This window comes from Molossus molossus, unplaced genomic scaffold, assembly GCF_014108415.1.
Source record: "Molossus molossus isolate mMolMol1 unplaced genomic scaffold, mMolMol1.p scaffold_m16_p_17, whole genome shotgun sequence".
Lineage (NCBI taxonomy): Eukaryota > Metazoa > Chordata > Mammalia > Chiroptera > Molossidae > Molossus > Molossus molossus.
The window spans coordinates 29,621,150-29,640,111 of record NW_023425352.1 but is presented as its reverse complement, the minus strand read 5'-3'; the positions used below and the strand labels follow the sequence as shown (position 1 = coordinate 29,640,111).

The 18,962-nt window shown below is 44.0% G+C and overlaps 1 protein-coding gene across 1 annotated transcript in view; it reads right to left on the bottom strand.

Annotated features, from left to right (window-relative positions):
* MYOF (myoferlin) overlaps positions 1 to 18,962 on the bottom strand; it is a 150,332-nt gene that overhangs the window by 106,798 nt on the left and 24,572 nt on the right. The window contains exons 3-4 of the mRNA XM_036265292.1: positions 18,167 to 18,258; positions 387 to 495 (exon numbers count right to left, since the gene is read on the bottom strand). Coding sequence (XP_036121185.1) covers positions 387 to 495; positions 18,167 to 18,258 — 201 coding nt within the window. The remainder of the gene's footprint in view (positions 1 to 386; positions 496 to 18,166; positions 18,259 to 18,962) is intronic.

Below are 18,962 nucleotides of genomic sequence, written 5' to 3'. Positions count from 1 at the left end.
AAGATAATGTTAATAAATTACCTTCTATAGAATGTTTCAAAGAGTTTCTGATACTCAGAGCTATGCTAACCACACAAATGTTAACACTAAAGTGAGCATACACGGAGTTATGCCACGAGCGGATCCCCACTGGCTCTGTAGCACTCTATAGCATCCTGTCGTAGAAAATCAAGTTTATCTCATTTGCTAGTTCTGTGATTGAGAGTATAGGATAAGGCCATATTATTTGCTAATGGACTAGTTTATCTCAAAATCAGTAGAGGGGTGTGTGTGTGTGTGTGTGTGTGTGTGTGTGTAGTGAGCTAATAATTTCACACTCTTTTCTTAATAAACTTTTGCTTGACCACCTCACTTCAAAGCCATTCAGTGAGAGGGAAAATGCTCACCCCAGTCTCTTGCCCCCTTTCGTTCAGCAGGGAGATCAGTTTGTATGGCAGCGATCTGCTCTGGTCGCCGGTCAGGTCCTTCAGGGATACAGTGGCTGTACCAATTAATCTGCAGAGGAAATGAGAAACAGTCTCCTAAGTAAGAGGCATGCTTCCATATACTTACCAGACTTCCCAATTCCCTTCCTATGCACCTGTTATCAATAAAATCACTCATAATGAAACACGGGCCATTTTGCTTTCACCCTAGTAAGGTATTTTGGCAGTCAAGAGTACGTATCAGCCATCACTTCTCTATAACAAGCAATCGTTTCAAGAGTCTACTATGGTGCCTATAAAATATCAAGTCATGATGAAATAAATGGATGAGAGGCAAAAACTGAATTCAGTCCACCCCCCTACCCTATTCCAGGAAGAGAGAAAAGCAAGATAAGATTCAAGCATTCCTCTGTAATGAAAATTTAAAAGGACCCATAAAACATTGCCCACTGTAAAAGCATCCCCCCAAGCAGACACTGAAGTGTAAATAGGTTGCTAGTTTGCTGATGGAGCTACCTTGCTCAACCCCATGTACTTGAGAGCAGCATTCAAAAGTTGGATGTTTGTGTTTCTCTTTCTTTCTGGGCAGAGGATTATATTCACCCTCGGGCACCCATCTACCTGTGAGCACACTTAACACTGGTGCCCAGGTGTCCCTGCTCGCTGACTGAAGCTCCCTAATGGCAGGAATTGTTGCCCGGTCTGTTCACTACTCTAACTCCAGTGCCAGGAACATGGTGCATTTCTTAATAAATATTAATTGAATGAAGAAAAGAATTAAATAAGTCTACATATATTGAGAATAAGACCCAAAACATTTTTTGTAGTTAGGGTACATTATCACAAAAATGTATAGAATACACATCCCCAGGAAGTTAGTCAATATAAAAATGTAACCCATAAACTAGTCTGTAAATTGGGGGTTATAACACACAGCATGATTTGAGACTGGGTGAACTGAAAAAGTTCCCTTTGTGAAATGTGATCATAAAGCAAAGAGAGCCCAGTATGGACACCAAAAGTAGAAAAGAAAAATAGTAAGAACTCTATTTTCTTTTTCTTTATTGATTCTAGAGAGAGAGGAAGAGAGAGAAACATTGATGAGAGTGAACATCAATCGGCTGCCTCCCGTAAGCCCCCAACTGGGGATCAGCCTGCAACCTGGGCATGTGTCCTGACTGGGAATCAAAATGGTCATGGTGCATGGGTCAACACTGAGCCACACAGGCCGGGCAAGAATTTTAAAATTTTATTTACTTACACCTGACCTACATTTGCAGCAACCTGTACTAGTAAGTAGCAGACATGATAGCATGGAATATCACTAGCATAAATATAGAACACTAAGTATCAAGACTTCAAAGTGAGAGAAGAGACTCCTTACAGTAAAAGACTCAGGGTGAAAAAACTGTAGTTGAGTGTAACACATAACTCTGGGCTTTCCAGCAAAATTAATACTCAGAAAAGTTCATCTTATGGAGAAATACTCATTTTATTTTAAAATGTAGTACATTTTCTTGCCCTGGCCAGTTTGGCTCAGTGGTTAGAGTGTCAGCCTGTGGACTGAAGGGTCTTGGGGTTGACTCCCAGTCAAGGGTACATACCTGGGTTGCAGGTTCAATCCCCAGCCTTGGTTGAGTCCTACAGGAGGCAACCAATTGATGTGTCTCTCTCACAGTGATGTTTTGCTCTTTCTCACCACCTTTCCACTCTACCTTAAAAAAAAATCAATGTAAAAATATCCCCAGGAGAGAGGATTAACAAAAAATAAGTATAAATAAATAAAATGTAATACACTTTCCTTAAAAATCAGGAAATGAAAGTTGATGTTAACCCAGGCACATAATTTTTGAACTGACATGTATCTGTATTCTCCTCCCCCACTCAGATCTCAGAAATAGGACTAGATTGTAGATCTGGTGTGGATTTGGGGGTGGTTGAGAGATGGACGTTTTATAACCTAGTGTCAATGCATTCTCAACCTTGTGTTAATGCATTCTTGGAAACCTGGCCAGCCCAGGTGCATTGAGTGCTTCATTTGCATGTGAATAAGGGTTTGTTATCTTTTGGCCTCAAAGTCTCTTTCTGTAAAAAGCAAGAGACAAAGCTAGAGTGTATAGTTTTCAGAGACGCCATCTCAAGAAAATAATTTACATAAATCCACTTATAACCTGGGGGTACCAATCTACAAATAAATGGGACTGCGTCCAAAGATCTGGAACATTTTCTCCCTTGCAAAGCTCCCCCTCACTCCAAGCAGCATGTGCTTGTAGTTTCATTGCGTTGCACTGATCCCAGCAGGCCAAGAGACGGCAATCTGCGGTCTGCCACCTGACCCCATACTTCCAGTGTGACTCAGCAATATTAATGCTATTAATTAATATTATATCACACAAGACCAGAATGTTGCTATGGCACCCTATTTCACCAGATGACCAGTGATGTAGACCATTTGCATATGGTTTCTTGGAAGAGTACACCTTGGACAGAACCCCAGACAAAACACTCAACAACCAGGATAGAGTCTAGACTCTTCTAAGCTCACATGTAGAGTCAGTTAATGTCCATGGAAAGGGAAACCTCTGCCTCCAGAGGGGTAAGAGTGAACTTTTCAGCCTTTTTAAGTCAATACAGAAACTAGGTCTCTCGGCCAATGCTGAGAATTGATGGGACCTTTATAGAATAATTTTTCAGATGAGTGCATTTACTCAGTGAGTATGGTTTCTCCCACTTGGCTTTTTATTCCCCTGACATATCAAGGACAAGAGTCTATACACGATTGCATCTCCACCAGATGAAAGAGGTAAATTCCCCCTCGCAAGGTGAGTGAACGTCCCTGGCAAAATCTCTTCCACATCTCCCTCAGCCCCACAAGGTGTGGACCTGAGGATTTCTTTTCATGTTTTAAAAACAGAACAGTAAGCCAAGGGGTTGCCTATTTGAGTTTTTAAGAACAAAATGTAAAAACTGCAGCTTTAAAAGTCATCTGACTGATCCGGCCAGTGTGCCTCAGTGGTTGAGCGTCAACCCATGCACCAAGAGGTCGCCGGTTCAATTCCCAGTCAGGAGACATGCTCAAGTTGTGGGCCCAATCCCCAGTGGGGGCATGCAGGAGGCAGTCAGTTGGTGTTCTCTCTTATAGATGTTTCTATCTCTCTCTCCCTCTCTCTAAAAGCAATAAAAGAAAATAATTTTTTAAAAAAGTCATCTGACTGGTATTTAGTGTCTAAATGAGGTACTCTCCTTGAAAAATGTAGAAACATACTGGATTTTATTTCTCCCAGTTCCATGATTCATAATCTAACTGTATGATTTAAATAATGACACGGCACCCTTAAACATGTACTGCTTTTGCTAATGTCAGGATGGCTTGAATCTCTACCAGCAATAAGTAATTCTTGCAACAAAACAAAAAGTACAGCATGCTGGGATAATGCAGAAGTGACAGAAGATTGGCCTGGGGTTAGACCAGCATTTATCGACCTCAGCACTTCTGACATTTTGAACTGGACAATTCTCTGTTTGGGGGGAGGAAACTGTCCCAGGGCTTGTCAGATGCTCAGCAGCCCTGACCTCTACCCAATAGCATCTCTACACATTGCAATTGTCCTCTGGTGAGCAAAATCACCCCAGGTTAGATGATTCCTGTTCTAGCCTTAACACTGTGTCTCAACTTCCTTCAAGGCCTGGGCTAACTTACCTAACTCTCTAAGCCCACTTCATTACCTACAAATGAGTGAATTGAAATAATTCCTCAAACCGTTTTCAGCTCTAAAAATGTGTGATGTCTTCTACATATATCTATTTAGAAAACCATCTCATGTTAAATATTTCTTTTCTCTTAAAGTCCTTGTTCATTGATTTAGGAAAAACATACCCTAGATGTGTCCATAATGGACAATCCAGAATACTAGACAAAGGTTCTGCCTCCAAATAATGTTGCGAGTCAAACTTCAATTCACACAGTGTCAGAAGAAAAGGTTAGGCCAATAACAGAAATGTGAAACCCAGTGAGTGGTAGGTAAGACAATAGGGGGTGGTGGGACTTGTGGCTAACTGGAGAGACGGGGCTTGCCTAAAACACAAAGCCCATGTGCTGGCCTTTCATGGCCCTGAATGGTTTTATAATTTCATTCCGACTCAACCACTATCTGCTGCTTTCCTTTCCCAGGAGAGGGTATGAGAGGGTGATAACAGATAACTGACCAGGAATGGAATAAAATAAATGAAGCCAATTCTAAAGTCTCACCTCAATTTCTTCTTTCAGAAACATTTAGTCCCATTTTTTAAGATCCACCTTTCATCATAAAATTCTGATGTGTTTGTGTGTTGGGGGGGAGGGTACAGAGTCTAGAAAAGAAAACTTGAATTTCTTTTTTTTCTGAAGTAAAGATTGTATGCTTAGATGAAACCCCCAAAATATTTTTAAAAGTTAGGTTGAACTGAAGAAAAATGCAAACAGTTACAACTTCTAAGACCTTTCCCTATAAGTTGAAGAAAACAACCCCAAGGGGAAGTCTGAGTTCTGCGGGACCAGAGGCACACCAGGCCTGGCCTGGCCTCTTTCCTATGATGTTGCCTGGATACAAAATACTGTGCGTCTGGGAAATGATGACTTGGCCTCCTCCTCAGGGCATAAGAACAGTTCGGTCGGACCACAAGCCAATTTCCTTTAAAGGAGATGACAGTAAACCAATAACTTTTTTTCTTTCATATTACTAACACTATAAATATGTTAAAATGTGACAGTAATGGGGAAACACTGCCCTGTACTTTCATGGAAAAATAAGAGTCTCCCCATGGACTCCACCCACCACTAAAACAGACGGACCATGTCTCGAAAGGAAACTCCACAGTGAAAGAATCTCAAGGCCCTTTGGCTCTCCAGCTTTACTTGTGGAATTAATAAAATGCAGACGTATTCTGACACGAAGACAAAGCCAGACCTGCTCCCGTTCCATCAGTGTCCATGCGGTTTCAAGTTGGGGCTCCCTGTGACGTCCAACTAGCTCTAAGCAGCGGGAGTAACGACTTAAAGATTAGCTGTTATGATTCAGGGAACAAAAGAGTTTAGTTGTAAACGAGTCAACTTAGTCACACAGAACTTCTACAACTGTGTTTTTTTTTCTCTTGTTCAAGAAAAAAGAGCGTGTGTTTGAAGAGCGCCGGCGTGGAGGCAGATGCTAAGTGCCGCATGCCACTAGGGTGAGTAAGAGGCTTGTGGCTGACTCTGCAGCAGGGAGCTCACGGAGCTGTCTGTGCAGCAGGGACGCAGCCCACATGGATTACATTTGGACGGTTTACTGGCAATGCCTTCATGGAGGAAAGGAAAACTGTCTTGAGGCTGGAAAGTAATCACATGTTGTACTGTTTTTGCCCCTAGAGACTTTCCATCCTCTGAGGCGGGATAACAGTTCCCAACTGGGCTGGGGACAAATAGTTTCCTGAGCTGCTCCAGGTCCCCTGTAGAAAACCTGAAAGGACCATGACCTACCCATTCTTTGAAACACTGCGCTCTCAGCCAGCTGAGCCTTGTCGTTTTGGCCAGGCTAGTGCAGGGACTCAGGTTGGGGTGGGGTGGCGGTCGCCCCTGCCCCTCCTCTGGGCCAGGATCCAGCGAGCTCCTCCCCTGTCCCCAAGGCAGAAAGTGGGAGGGCCAAGCAAAACACCCTCAGAGGGCACTCCCCAGGTCACCCACCTGCTTCACCAGTGGGAGACCCTCTCAAGTCTCCAACCACCCATCTCCACTCTCTGAATTAGCTCCTAAATCACTCCTCAGAATGTGGTTCCCCAGACTTCCCTGTAGCAGAATCATCAGGTGGTTACAGATTCCTAGGACCCTGAGTCAGACTTTTTCTTTAGTTGATTCTTATACCCAGGATGTTTGAGAAACAATGGCCTTGTTGGGGCAGGGTGGGTGGAGGCTGGGGGTTGGAAAGGCGGCCGGCAAAGCTGGATCTTGGAAGAAGGGGATGTGTGGACTTTTAGAAGAACACTCAATGTAATAACATAGGCTCATATTTGAAAAATGGTCCTAGACATCCAATTATTTAATACAACAAAGTCCTAAGCGAAACCCCTTTAAAACCTATTTGGCAGAGCTAGTCATGTGCACCCTTCCAGTGGCTTCCTCTCCTAACTTGATGGTCAGAGAGACTTGAGCCCTTGCTCTTGTTCTTCGAAAGGGGGCAGGCGGTTTAGAAAACGTAGAAACACTGGTCCACACAGTGGTTCCAAACTCGGCTGTGTACAACACCCCCGCCCCCTCCCCGGCCCTGGGGTGGGGCTGAGCTCTGTACTTTTAAAAAACTCCATTCCCAGGTTTTGGAATCACCGATCTAGCCTGGAGACTGTGGCAGGATTGGCAGGATTCAGGGCCAGCAGCAACTCTCCTTCTGCCAGGCCTTCCCTACTCTGCCACCCTTGCTGCCAACAGTGTCCTTGAGCGAGGGCAGGAGCTAAGTGGAAGGCCAGGTCTCCGTATCAAAGCCTTCCCGGTCAATGAGGCATCAGGGCCAGGGTCAATTACTTTGTGACTGCAAAGGGGAAGAAGGTTGACCAGCTTAATGCCTGGCATGTAGGAGATGCTCAATAATTATTTCTTGAAAAAAATGACTGTAATCTGCTATTTTGCTATTTGCACCTGACCAATTCTCCTGTTCATTCAGACCTCAAAGATGTGAATCTGCACTTGCCTGCTTGGGTGGGTTAGCAGAGCTCCTACACTCTGCCTCTGCCTAACTCCTCAGCCATTAAAATCAAGGTAGTAGTTTTCATTCATTCATTCATTCATTCATTCATTCATTCATGTGTTCATTCACTTCTTTATCCATCCATCCATCCATCCATCCATCCATCCATCCATCCATCCATCCATCCATATGTATCCATCCAGCCAGCACTTGGACCTTATGAGGTAAGGAGGACAGTATAACATAGTGATTAAGAAATTGGAGCTAGGCAGCCCTGGCCAGTTTGGCTCAGCAGTTAGAGCACTGGCCTGCGGTCCCGAAAGACCTGGGTTCGGTTCCTGCCAAGGGCATGTACCTAGGTTGCAGTTTGTCCCCGGCTCTGGTTGGTCGTGTGGGTGGCAGCCACTTGATGTGTCCCTTTCACATCGATGTTTCTCCCTCTCTCTGTTCCTCTCTCTCCCTCCCACTCTATCTGAACAAAAAATGGGAAAATGTCCTCGGGTGAGGATACAAAAAAAAAAAAGAACTTGGAGCTAGGCAGAGCTAGCTAATATGTACTTATCCTTGTACTACAGGTTAACTTTTCTGAGTCTCAGTTTCCTCATCTGTAAAATGGGTACAATGAAAGCTCCTACCTAATAGTATTATTGTGTGGACAAAAAGAAGGCCATGCCCTCGCCGGTTTGGCTCAGCAGTTAGAGCGTCGGTCCGGAGAGACCCAGGTTCGGTTCCTGCCAAGGGCATGTACCTCGGTTGCAGTTTGTCCCTGGCCCTGGTTGGTCGTGTGGGTGGCAGCCACTCGATATGTCCCTTTCACATCGATGTTTCTCTCTCTCTGTCTCTCTCTCTCTTCCTCTCTCTCCGTCCTACTCTACCTGAACAAAAAAATGTCCTCGGGTGAGGATAAAAAAAAAGGGGGCCACATATAAACCTGACAAGCTCAGGGGATGCCTACATTGGGCCTTACAAACTCAGAGACCCAATGTAGCCACACAGGATGGTCTGAACATAAAATTCCTGACTAAAAGTGGATCATGGCAGGTAGTCACTCACGTCCTAGGCCTGTAGATTCCTTGGCAGAGGTCAATCTTTACCCAACTTGAGCCTGTTTATTGTAGTTTTTGCATCTAAGATAACACACCTTTGAGATAGATGTCAGAGTAATCTCCTTTCCCAGACCCATCAGGGCACAGCCTCTGCACCAGAGCCCTAGACCAGGAGCCCCTCGTTGTTATCTCTTTGTGCTGTAAATGTTCATTGTTAACTATCCTGTACCCACCAGTGTAAAAGAAATATGTCTTCCCATTTGACTTTTTATCCAATCCCAGACATTTCCCGCTTTGCCTTCTCCTGCCCCCTTAATCTACCACCAATGAATTTCACGTAATCCTCCTTACATCTCCTCCTTCCATTCTGATGTATAAAATAAGCTGCAAAATTGCCATTCTCTGGAGCATTTTCTCAATCTGTTGAGATTTTGCTTCCCAGCAATTGTCAGTTCGGCTCAAATAAACTCATAAAAATTCTCTACAGGTCTGGATGTTTCTTACCTCGACAGTTGTGAGGATTAAAAGGATGATGTGGTAAGTGCATAACAGTCACTTTTTATTATTATTTCACACCCTGCTCTAGAAAAGGGGACCTAAAAAAAAGCATGTCAAGGCCAGGCCAGGACTTGCAGGGAAAGCTGATCTGAACTCCTGCACGGCCCTAGCCGGTTTGGCTCAGCGGTTACAGCGTCGACCTGCAGTCCAGAGAGTCCCGGGTTCCTTTCCTGCTAAGGGCGCGTACCTCGGTTGCAGTTTGTCTCCAGCCATGGCTGGTCGTACGGGTGGCAGCCACTCGATGTGTCCCTTTCACGTCGATGTTTCTCTCTCTCTCTCTCTCTCTCTCTCTCTCTCTCTCTCTCTGTTCCTCTCTCCCTCCCATTCTACCTGAACAAAAAATGGAAAAATGTCCTCGAGTGAGGATAAAAAAAAAACAAAAAAAACAATGAACTCCTGCATGGCCTAAATCCCAGGAAGGCAGGCTTGTCTATGCAGGAGTCTGGGCAGGGGGCATGAATGAACAGGTAAGAACCAACCCATTATAACTACCCAATCCACTCCTGTCCAATCACTGTGCAGAGTTCTTCAAATCAGTCCTTTCTCTTACATACATCAAATAGCTCCTTCCTCACCCTCAATGCTATACATATCATGACTCTGAAAATAATTTTTATTTTCAGTGTTAGACTACAAGTAAACTTCAAGCTGAATTCTAATAAAATCCAATGTAGTGGGACCTGAATGCAGTTTTTAAAGCCATACATCTCATAAGATGTTTCATTATACCCTACCTGGCCTGTTTGGCTCAGTGGTTGGAGCATTGGCCTGAGGACCAGAAAGTTCTGGGTTCGGTTCCTGCTAGGGGCATGTACCAAAAAAAAAAAACAAAAAAAAAACAGACCCCAAACAAAAACCATGTCTAAACTAGCGTGCATGTACACAAGCATCCCTTACCCTGTCATTTTCTTCTGTTTTTCTGTTTTGTTTTTCTTCTTCGTACTGATTACCATCTGATATACTATATGTGGATTTATTGATCATCTGTTCCCTCCACTCAGAGGTACACCCCACATGAAGGCATGGAGGGGGCACCCCCAGTGCTTAGAGCAGTATCTGACACACAGCAGACATTAGCAAATATTTGCTGAGTGAATAAATTAACGGATATATCATTGAAGATAGTCCAATGACCTTACAAATGATTTACAGGTTATAAAGCTTCCTATCCTAAGAGATAGTCCTCCAAGTACAATTAGAACATAATTAGAGCTCTTGTCATTACAAACTGCCTTTCTCTTTCGGTCTCTCGGGGTGTCTCCCTCCAGGGCCATGGCCCAGGTTTACTGAAGAGATGCTAGCAGACGCCAGCAGGCCGGCGCAGCTTTATCGGCCTTCCCAAACGGTGGACTTCGCCTCCTCAGCAGCCTGGGCCGGCCAGCCCCAACCAGCTCTGGTCTGTCATAGCGTTGCCACTCTACTGAAAGTGTGGAACTAAAAAGAACCCACAACTGAGAATCCGGTGCCACAGCGACATCTGCTCCAGTTAGAAAACCTGCCTCCACCTTGGGCCGCCCCCTCCCCCTCACCAACCACCAGGAGAAGGAAAGGCCGTGGGGGCCACCTGAACAAATCCCACGCTCCTGTTTACACGTGGCAACATCAGAAGTGAGTCTCATTGCTGGGAGAGATGAAAGTATTAAAAGTGTGAAGACAAGGTCTTTTGTGTACATACCGGGAAATGAACATTTCTCATAAGCAGTGCTGTATCCCACCGAACTAATTCCATCCCCAGCCAGTCTTTCTGTTTCCTCTAAATAAATAAATAAATAAAACCTTTTTCTAACTCTACACCCCCAGTACCACTATGTGTATCTCTGTGTGTGTGTGTGTGTGTGTGTGTGTGTGTGTGTGTGTGTTGTTATTGTCTCACTTTCACATCCTGGCACCCTGGCCCTCAACCCAAAACACACACACACACACAAGCAGAATAAATCTTGGGAGGTCTGCACTCTGTGTAAAAGGAGTTAAATATTAGGTTAAATCCATGTGCTTCCACTTAAAAAGCTGGGTGACTTTCAGCAATTTGATGAACCTCTCTGAGCCACATTTTTCTCATCTATAAGTTAGGAATAAGTCTGTCTCACAGTCATTATAAATTAAATGCAATCATATGTGGAATAGCATTAACACAATGGTAAGCCCACAATGTATATTAGGTTTTTTGTCATTTCTTAGAAAATTGAAGTAATGTTTTCCTTAATTATATAAAATTTGTCTTTATGTATACCAGTCGTTGAGGAAGTATTACAGTCCCCTTCTAAAGATGAAGAAACTTGCCAAGAGTGACCCAATCAGTAAGAGCCAAAATCCAAACCAATCCTGTGATTGTACAGCTGACCACTCGCCCACACCTCCTCTTATGCAAGAGCCTGGGTACATTTCCTCCTAGGTATATTGTTAGGTCTTAGCTCCCTCTTACTCATACTACAGCAGAACAGATGCCTCGCTCAGTGACTTTTACTCAGATGATGTTTCTAACTTTGCTCTGCGTTTGGGGGGGGTGGTACGTGATGGTGGTTTTGAATGCACAAGAACACACATGTGGAGGGAAAATAAGAGTACTAGAAATGCAAACTCTTAGAGAGATAATTATGGTCATTTCGTCTCAGACATTGCAATTTCCATCTCTAGATGTTCAATTTGGATCTTTTTTATATCTTCCACGTCTCTACTTGAACCATGGAATATAATCATAATACTGGCTTCATTGTCCATGCCCGTTACTAATATTATCTATTAATAATACATCTGTTTTTTCTTCACATTACTAAAGTAAAATCCTTCTGGGTACTCTACCCAATGCTCATAGATTAGAAGGTTCTTCCACTCTGGCTGGTGGAAGCATTAGCAGTTCTGAGCCCTGTGTATGTTTCAAGGACTATTCTGTCTGCTCCTTTCAGATGGTTCTTTTCCCTGCCTCAAGTAGTTTCCTCACTGACCAGCACTCAGCTGAAGACTCAAGAGAACCCTCTGTAATCAGGAGCACTCTCTCTCTCTCTCTCCCCCTCTTCTCCCATGCGTGTGTGTGTGTGTGTGTGTGTGTGTGTGTGTGTGTGTAGTTCTAGACTCCCACCTATGCCTCCCCTACTCTGGGAGACAACTATGATGGATCTGCTGAATTCCCTCTCCCAGCACTGCAGCCTGGAAGTGCACTCTAGGAATTAAGTTGGGCACTCACAGTTATCTCCCCCTACTCTCTCGGAAATCACTGTCCTATGCTGCTGATTTCCAGTATCTGCAATCATTGTTAGATATATTTTATCTAGTTTTTTGGTTGTGTCAGGGAGAAGTTCCACATCTCCCTGCGAAAGAGTATGAGCTTTGGGACAGGTATTTGTTTCTCTTGTGTTCTGACTTCTTTGTGTTCTGACTCCTTTGCAGCTTCAACCCAAGTTGGAATAAAAAAGGTGTTCCAGAGAGCTGAGCTGGACAAATTCACATAAATGGTCTATTATCGGTGGGCTAATTGTCAGATGCGAGGTGCTTTAGAAATGTTAAATTTTCTTTACATGGTTGTATCATAAACTCACTTGTTCATGCATTCACTCATTCATTCATTCATTCATTCATTCAACAAACATTTATTGAGGGCCTACTGAGAGCCAGGGTAAGTGCTGGTGTTCAAGCATTGAACACGATAGCCATAGACCTTCCTGTCCACTAGGAGAAGGCCAAATGAGTAAATAAATTGATCAGAACATTTCAGATGGTGAAAGCTGAGCTAGATGAAGCAGATGCATGGACCACACGTATCCTTGAGTGTTTGTCTAAAACCTAACCCAAATGTCCACATGTCCGGATGGACTCCCTCCACCTTCTCATACCACATGCGCTCCCTAACGAGAAGGGCTCGGAGGAAATAAAATAGGGCAGTGTTGTAGAGTGATGGCAGGGTGGATGTTCAGAGATGCCGAGGCCAAATGACAAGATTTTACATCTGTAGCAGTTGGAGGGAAAGAGATGTTCATGCAGACGGAATAGCAAATGCAAAAGCCCTACTGGGCATGTCTTTTTTTTCCCTGGCACATACACATACCTGAACACGTATAAATATTTCTCATTCTTACATTTCCAGGCTCCTGGAGACAATTCTCCTTCAAGCACTGAAGTGGGGTTCAACAGGGCCCAGATACTAAGGCATCAGGGTCCCAGCCTCAATCCCTCTGAGCCTCAAGCCTCATCTCCACTTCTCAAGGTCATTGTGAAGATGAGATATACTTTCCAAATTTATGTTGCCCATTATGGAGCATGAGTGTACTTAATTTACTATTCAGTTGGATAAAAATGCCTGCTTAAAATGTTTGCTCCTCCTAAGGAAGAGATACCAATAGATAGTGAGTCTTTATTTCTTTCAAAATTAGAAAAATTACTTCCAAAAGAGAATCAATCATTCCACCTACATTTTGGTTCCTATAATTGGTCAGAGGTTTTCAGTAAAGTGTACAAGTCAAGCCTGGACATAAATGCTGACTCTGACACATACCTGCTGTGTGATGTTGAACAGATTACTAAACCTCTCTGAGGAAAAACAGGACTTGTTTCATAGGGTGTCTGTGAGAGTACAGTGAGATAAGGTATTCAAAGAGTTTGGCATAGCCCCCAGCAGACCCTAGTCCTCACTGAGTAATGGCCATGTTGCCTGGCTGCAAAGGGCGCTCTCATTCTTCAGCCGCTGAGAAAACACTTCCCCTCTGACATTTCAGCTAAAAATATCATTTCATGTTCATCATGTGACCAAGAGGCTCCTCTGGCTCTTCTCTCACCATCATCCAGTCTGGATGGCTGGTTGGATGACTGTTAGGTGAGGAAGCACAGAGCCTGCCCTGAATGCCCAGCCCGCTCCCAGTGCCGGAGGAGGGATGCTCTGACTCACTGGCGCTGTGCTTGCTTGGATCGGATGGGGCAGTCACTCTGGGTGTGGGCGTGGGTGCACAGGCAAACCCAGGCAGCCTGGCACTGTTTGCTTACAGGTCCCGGAGCAGCAGACGTGAGAGCCCAGAGCAGCAGCCGAGAGAGAGCTATTTGCACAGCCTGTCTCCACAGCAACAGGAGGGTCAACAGACAAGACATTCCTGAAGCTGGTAGAAAAATCCTCTGCCCCCACCCTGTGCTTCCAGGTGAGGAAAACGTTTCAGCACCAAGCAGTGGGCAGTCCTCAAAGGCCAAAGCTTCAGTAGAAAAGCCAAAAAGAAAATCTAGGGCCAAAACACAGAAATAGTTTGAATAATCATACAGCTATGAGATTAACTTTTTTTTCCTACAAGTAATGTGCTAAGGTCTACGCATTGTTTGTTATTTATTTATTTATCCTCACCCGAGGACATTTTTTCAGTTTTTTGTTCAGATAGAGTGGAAGGGAAAGAAAGGAAGAAAGAGAGAAACATCGATGTGAAAGGGACACATCGAGTGGCTGCCACCCGCACAACCCAACCAGGGCCGGGGACAAACTGCAACTGAGGTCGTGCCCTTAGTGGGGACCGAACCCGGGTCTCCCAGGACCGCAGGCCGACGCTCTAACTGCTGAGCCAAACCAGCCAGGGCATGCATTTTTAGTTGGTGGAAATAAGGCCAAAAGCCATAATTCCTGTTAGAGGACAGTAAGAGAACAGGCAAAACCAGGCATTATCTTCACACACTATTCACTCCAGAGAAGATGGGGCTGGCCTTTCACTGGAGACAGGAAACAGCTATGCAGGAAAATCTGCAGGTCAGAGGACTAATCTAATTAAAAAGGACCAAGGACCTCCCTGAAAGACCTTGCCACAGGGCCCAAGATTCCCCTACTGTCCACTCCTTCTGATGAATCGCCAGTGGTCTCAGTCCCCAGGTCCCCGATCCTGGGAAGTTAACACAGTGAACTATTAGCAGCCGTTGCACCATCACTTGGATCTGTTTCTTGAAATCTTTCAACCAGAAGGACCTTGAAGGACTGGGACACAGGACAGGCAAATTTTTTTGTTTTTTCCTTTATTGACTTTAGAGAGACAGGAAGTGAGAGGGAGAGAGAGAGAAACATTGATAAGAGAGAACATCAATTGGCCACCTCCCACATGCCCTGCACTGGGGATCGGACCCACAACCTGGGCATGTGCCCTGACCGGGAATCGAACCAGCGGCCTCTTGGTGCGTGGATCAACGCTCAACCACTGAGCCACACTGGCTGGACTTTTTTTTTTTTTTTCAGAACAGACAAGTTTTGTTGGAGAAAAGAACTGGCAGATGGTGCACATGTGGCCCAGAGGGCAGGCCGGGGGAGCCGGGAGCATGACTAAGGACACTGGGCTCCTGGGAGAAGTCAGAGGAGGGAACGGTTGACAGCATAATGCAGGCCAGCTTCATGTTTTGCCTAAAATCTACCTTTTTCTGTTAGGCCTAAACATTCCCATCATAACAATGCCATAGTAACAGCTGCTCGTTTCATATATCAGCAAGATGCATGGAGCCCCCAACTTTTAGAAGGACCCTTATAACAGGACCCAGTGTGGTTTTCTGTATTCAAAATTGCAAAGAAAGTGTCCAGGACCAGACAGACTACACACCAACTCTGTTTCCAGAAATCCACACTGAACGCTCAAAGTAAGTACCAAAGTGAGCCTTCGGGTGGGGATGTGTCCTCTTCCACCACTGCTGTCATCCAAGGGCCCCACTGTGTTTCAACAGGTGTAAAATAAACATAAACCAGTCTCTCGGCATTGTTCTCCTTACTTCCTGACTGATTTCAACATCCAGTCTTCACATAGAAAGCCTGAGAGACCCTCTTAAAATATAAGTCAAACCATACGAAACCCTTTAATAGATTCTCGTTCTACTGGGAATGAAATCCAAAGCTTGTGTTGTGGCTCACAAAGCCATGTGTGCTGTGGCTCTGCGGATATCATCCCTCCTCGCCCCCTGATTCTCCTGCTCTCTGTGCTCCACCTTGACTGGCCTCTTCAGTGTTTCTCCAACACCCCAAGTACACGCCTCCTGTCTCAGGGCCTTTGCACTTGCTGTGCTCTCTGTCTGGAATAATCTTTGCCCTGGAGAGCTGCATGGCTCATTCCTTCACTTTATGTAGGCCTCTGCTCAACTGTCACTTTCTCACTGTGTCACATAAAACTGGCTCTTCTCCCTTGACCATCAGTCCCTCTCTAGCCTTTCACTCCCCTTTCTTTCTCGTCAGTTTCCTCCTTCGCTTACTGCAGGTCATAGTGCCTGATCCATTATACATTTCTTCATGTATTTGTTTGTTTTCTGACTCTCCCTCAACCATGTAGCCTTTAGGAAAGCAAGCACTTTGTGTGCAACAGAGACGAGAGAGCTAAGGCCAGCCAGCCTGCCAGGCTTTGTCGTCACGCTCTATCAGACGAGGCGCGAAGTGATCAAGGCTGACCAGGCTGGTGGCTGCGGCGACGAGTAAAAAACACATGACACAAACGATGGAAAGGAAGAAGAAATACGATTTGGCATCAGGCTGGATAGAATATAAAAGGGAGAAGATCCAGAGAGACCTGAGGTTTTGAGCCCAGTGGTCTGGAACTGTGCCATCCAACACAGTGACCACGAGCCACACGTGGCTAAGGGAGCATCTGCAATGTGGCTGACCTGCACTGAGACGCCTTCTAAGTGCAAAACACACACTGGATTCCAAAGACTTAGTAAAAAGAAAAATGCATGTAGAACATTGCAATGGTTTTAAAAATATTGATCACATATTGAAATGATAATAGGCTGGATATACTAGATAAAATAAAATATATTCTTAAAATTAATTTCACCTGTTTCTTTTTGTTTTTTAACATAGCTACCAGAAAATTTCACATTATGTCTGTAGCCTGCACTGTATTTCTGTCGGAGAAGGCTGGTCTAGATATAAACAGTGGTACCATTTGCAGAAAGAGGAGAGCAAAGACGAGAAGGACTAGTGTTAGTAACATACATGAGGCTGCACTGAGGCCTGACCACCACTTCCCAGAACTTAGAAATATGGGAAATAAAGCTGTCCTGTAGGACTTGGAGAGGGGGAGAGATAATCATATAATTGGTTCAAAGCTAAGATATGCAACATAATCTTAAAAAACTAGAATGGTTTTCTGTCCAAGAGAGTAGGGCCAGAATCTGCCTTTACGTATTTATGTAGCTTAAGAAAACAGTGCATTAGCCACAAGGGGCATTGCCAGCAATAGAACATGGGGAAAAGGATCTCACCAAAGCGCTGCCCAGGGATAGATGTCTGTCCAGAACTTCTTAGTCTGAAGCCATTAGGGAGAAGACCCCAGTGGTTGGGCGACCATCTAATTTACTGGCCAAACCCAGCCTCTCGGACTGCAAAAGGGGTATTATTAACCATTGTGCTGGGACAGTAAACCAGGACTGTCCCGAGCAAATCTGGGCATATGGTCACCCTACCTCAACTTACTGTTCTCATCTAGGCCCTCTGATTATACCAAATGTGCCTGAGGCTAAGACATGCATTTTTAAATACACTGACATCACTAAAAATTGGAAAGCTTCTTACAGTTGATGCGAGAACTTAATATCAGGCTTCCTTCTCTCCCCAAATCTGTTATAAATTTAATTGTACTTCTTACAAGTAATGACATCTTACAATCAAGGATACAAGCGTAATCCTGTTTCCCATGTGGTAAGACAAACAGGTGAATTCATTGATCAGAGAGTAGGAATGCCCTCCCACCAGGCATGTATTTCCATGGGAAAACAACAAGTAAGAAACCTGGTGTTAAGCACTGGTTTCCGGTGAGCTAGGTTGGTTTGAATTGTTTACCTAAGACTGGCTTCTGAGTCTATAGAAGACCCAAGTCCAGCTCAAGGACTGGGGTGAATTTACTGAGGTCATTCTGTCACACAGAGATCTATTTGAGAAACCCCCAGCTTTACCCAGGGGACAGCCCTCGATGCCACCATGGGCACCATCCTAACCCTTGCTCACTGGAAACTGGTAGAGGCAGTAAGACAAAGCAACTGGATTAGATCTGTTGGGTTTAAAAGGCCAGTAAGACATTAAGATGGAAGTGGGGCTGGAAGTATAACTCGAGTGAACTGTGCATGTGTCACACATTATTAGGAGAAGAAATTATTCTGCTTGTATCCGATATAGCTACAGTTCAGATAAACCACCAGAGGTGGGAAATGACTATACGCAATTAACCACGAACTTTCAGGAGTGTAAACAGGTTTCACCCTATGTGCCAAACTGGACAGACTAGTGGTGGCTTAGAGTCTGCAGCCCCTTGGGAATATAGAAGTTTGGATAAGAGGACTGTGATTGATTTACCATGTCTGATACTGGCTCAGAAGGGGAGGATGATATGGAATTAAAGTATGATTATGTTGGAAGTGTTATAAAATGTTATTGTTATTATTATTAAAGATTTAGTCTTTCCAAAAATAAACAATAGTAAGATAACATGTTACATGAGAAAAACCATTGAAATCAACTTACTTATTTTGTCCAATTGTCTCAAAGTCTTTCACAACAATTCCAAGGGAGGATGAGAAGTCCAGTGGTATCCCCCTCAAGTCAAACTCCAAAATCTGTCCACAGAAAGTTATGAAAACAAAAAGGCTGTTTAAAGGATCTAGGAATACAGTAAAACGTACTAACACTAAATGTTGGGTCATTATCTTCACCAGCAACAATCTTTCAAATTATTCAACTCTATAGTTAAATGGAAGTGATTAAATTATAACTTTAAATTCTGGAGGCTGCTGAGGGTTGTGGGAGAGCAAACTAGACAGCCTCAGAGGACCTGGAGTGACTAGTGGCTTCCCATTTACTAGTCTCTGTGGCTTTGGACAAGTCACCAACCCGTGTCACAGTCAGAGAACTGACTTAACGCCTACCACAACTGTTGCAAAAATAAAATAAAATGTATTCGTGAAAATGTTTTTATTTTCCAATGGTTATTTTTATTTTTTATTGAATTCATTGGGGTGACATTGGCTACTAAAATTATGTAGGTTTCAGGTGTACAATTCTATAATACAATCATCTGTATGGTGCATTGTGTGTTCACCACCCCAAGTCTCCTTTCATCATCTTCAATTATTACTTTTTCCCAATTTTTATTAATTTATTTTTGTTACAGATGTTTCTCCTTTTCCCCCCCTTCAATTACTATTTTTAAATTATTTGGCAATAAATTGCTAATGACATATGTAAAAAAGAATCAACATGGCACCACAGATGCCTTTGATTGATTGTATAATAAATGGTTTATATAAAGCAGTGTCTACCC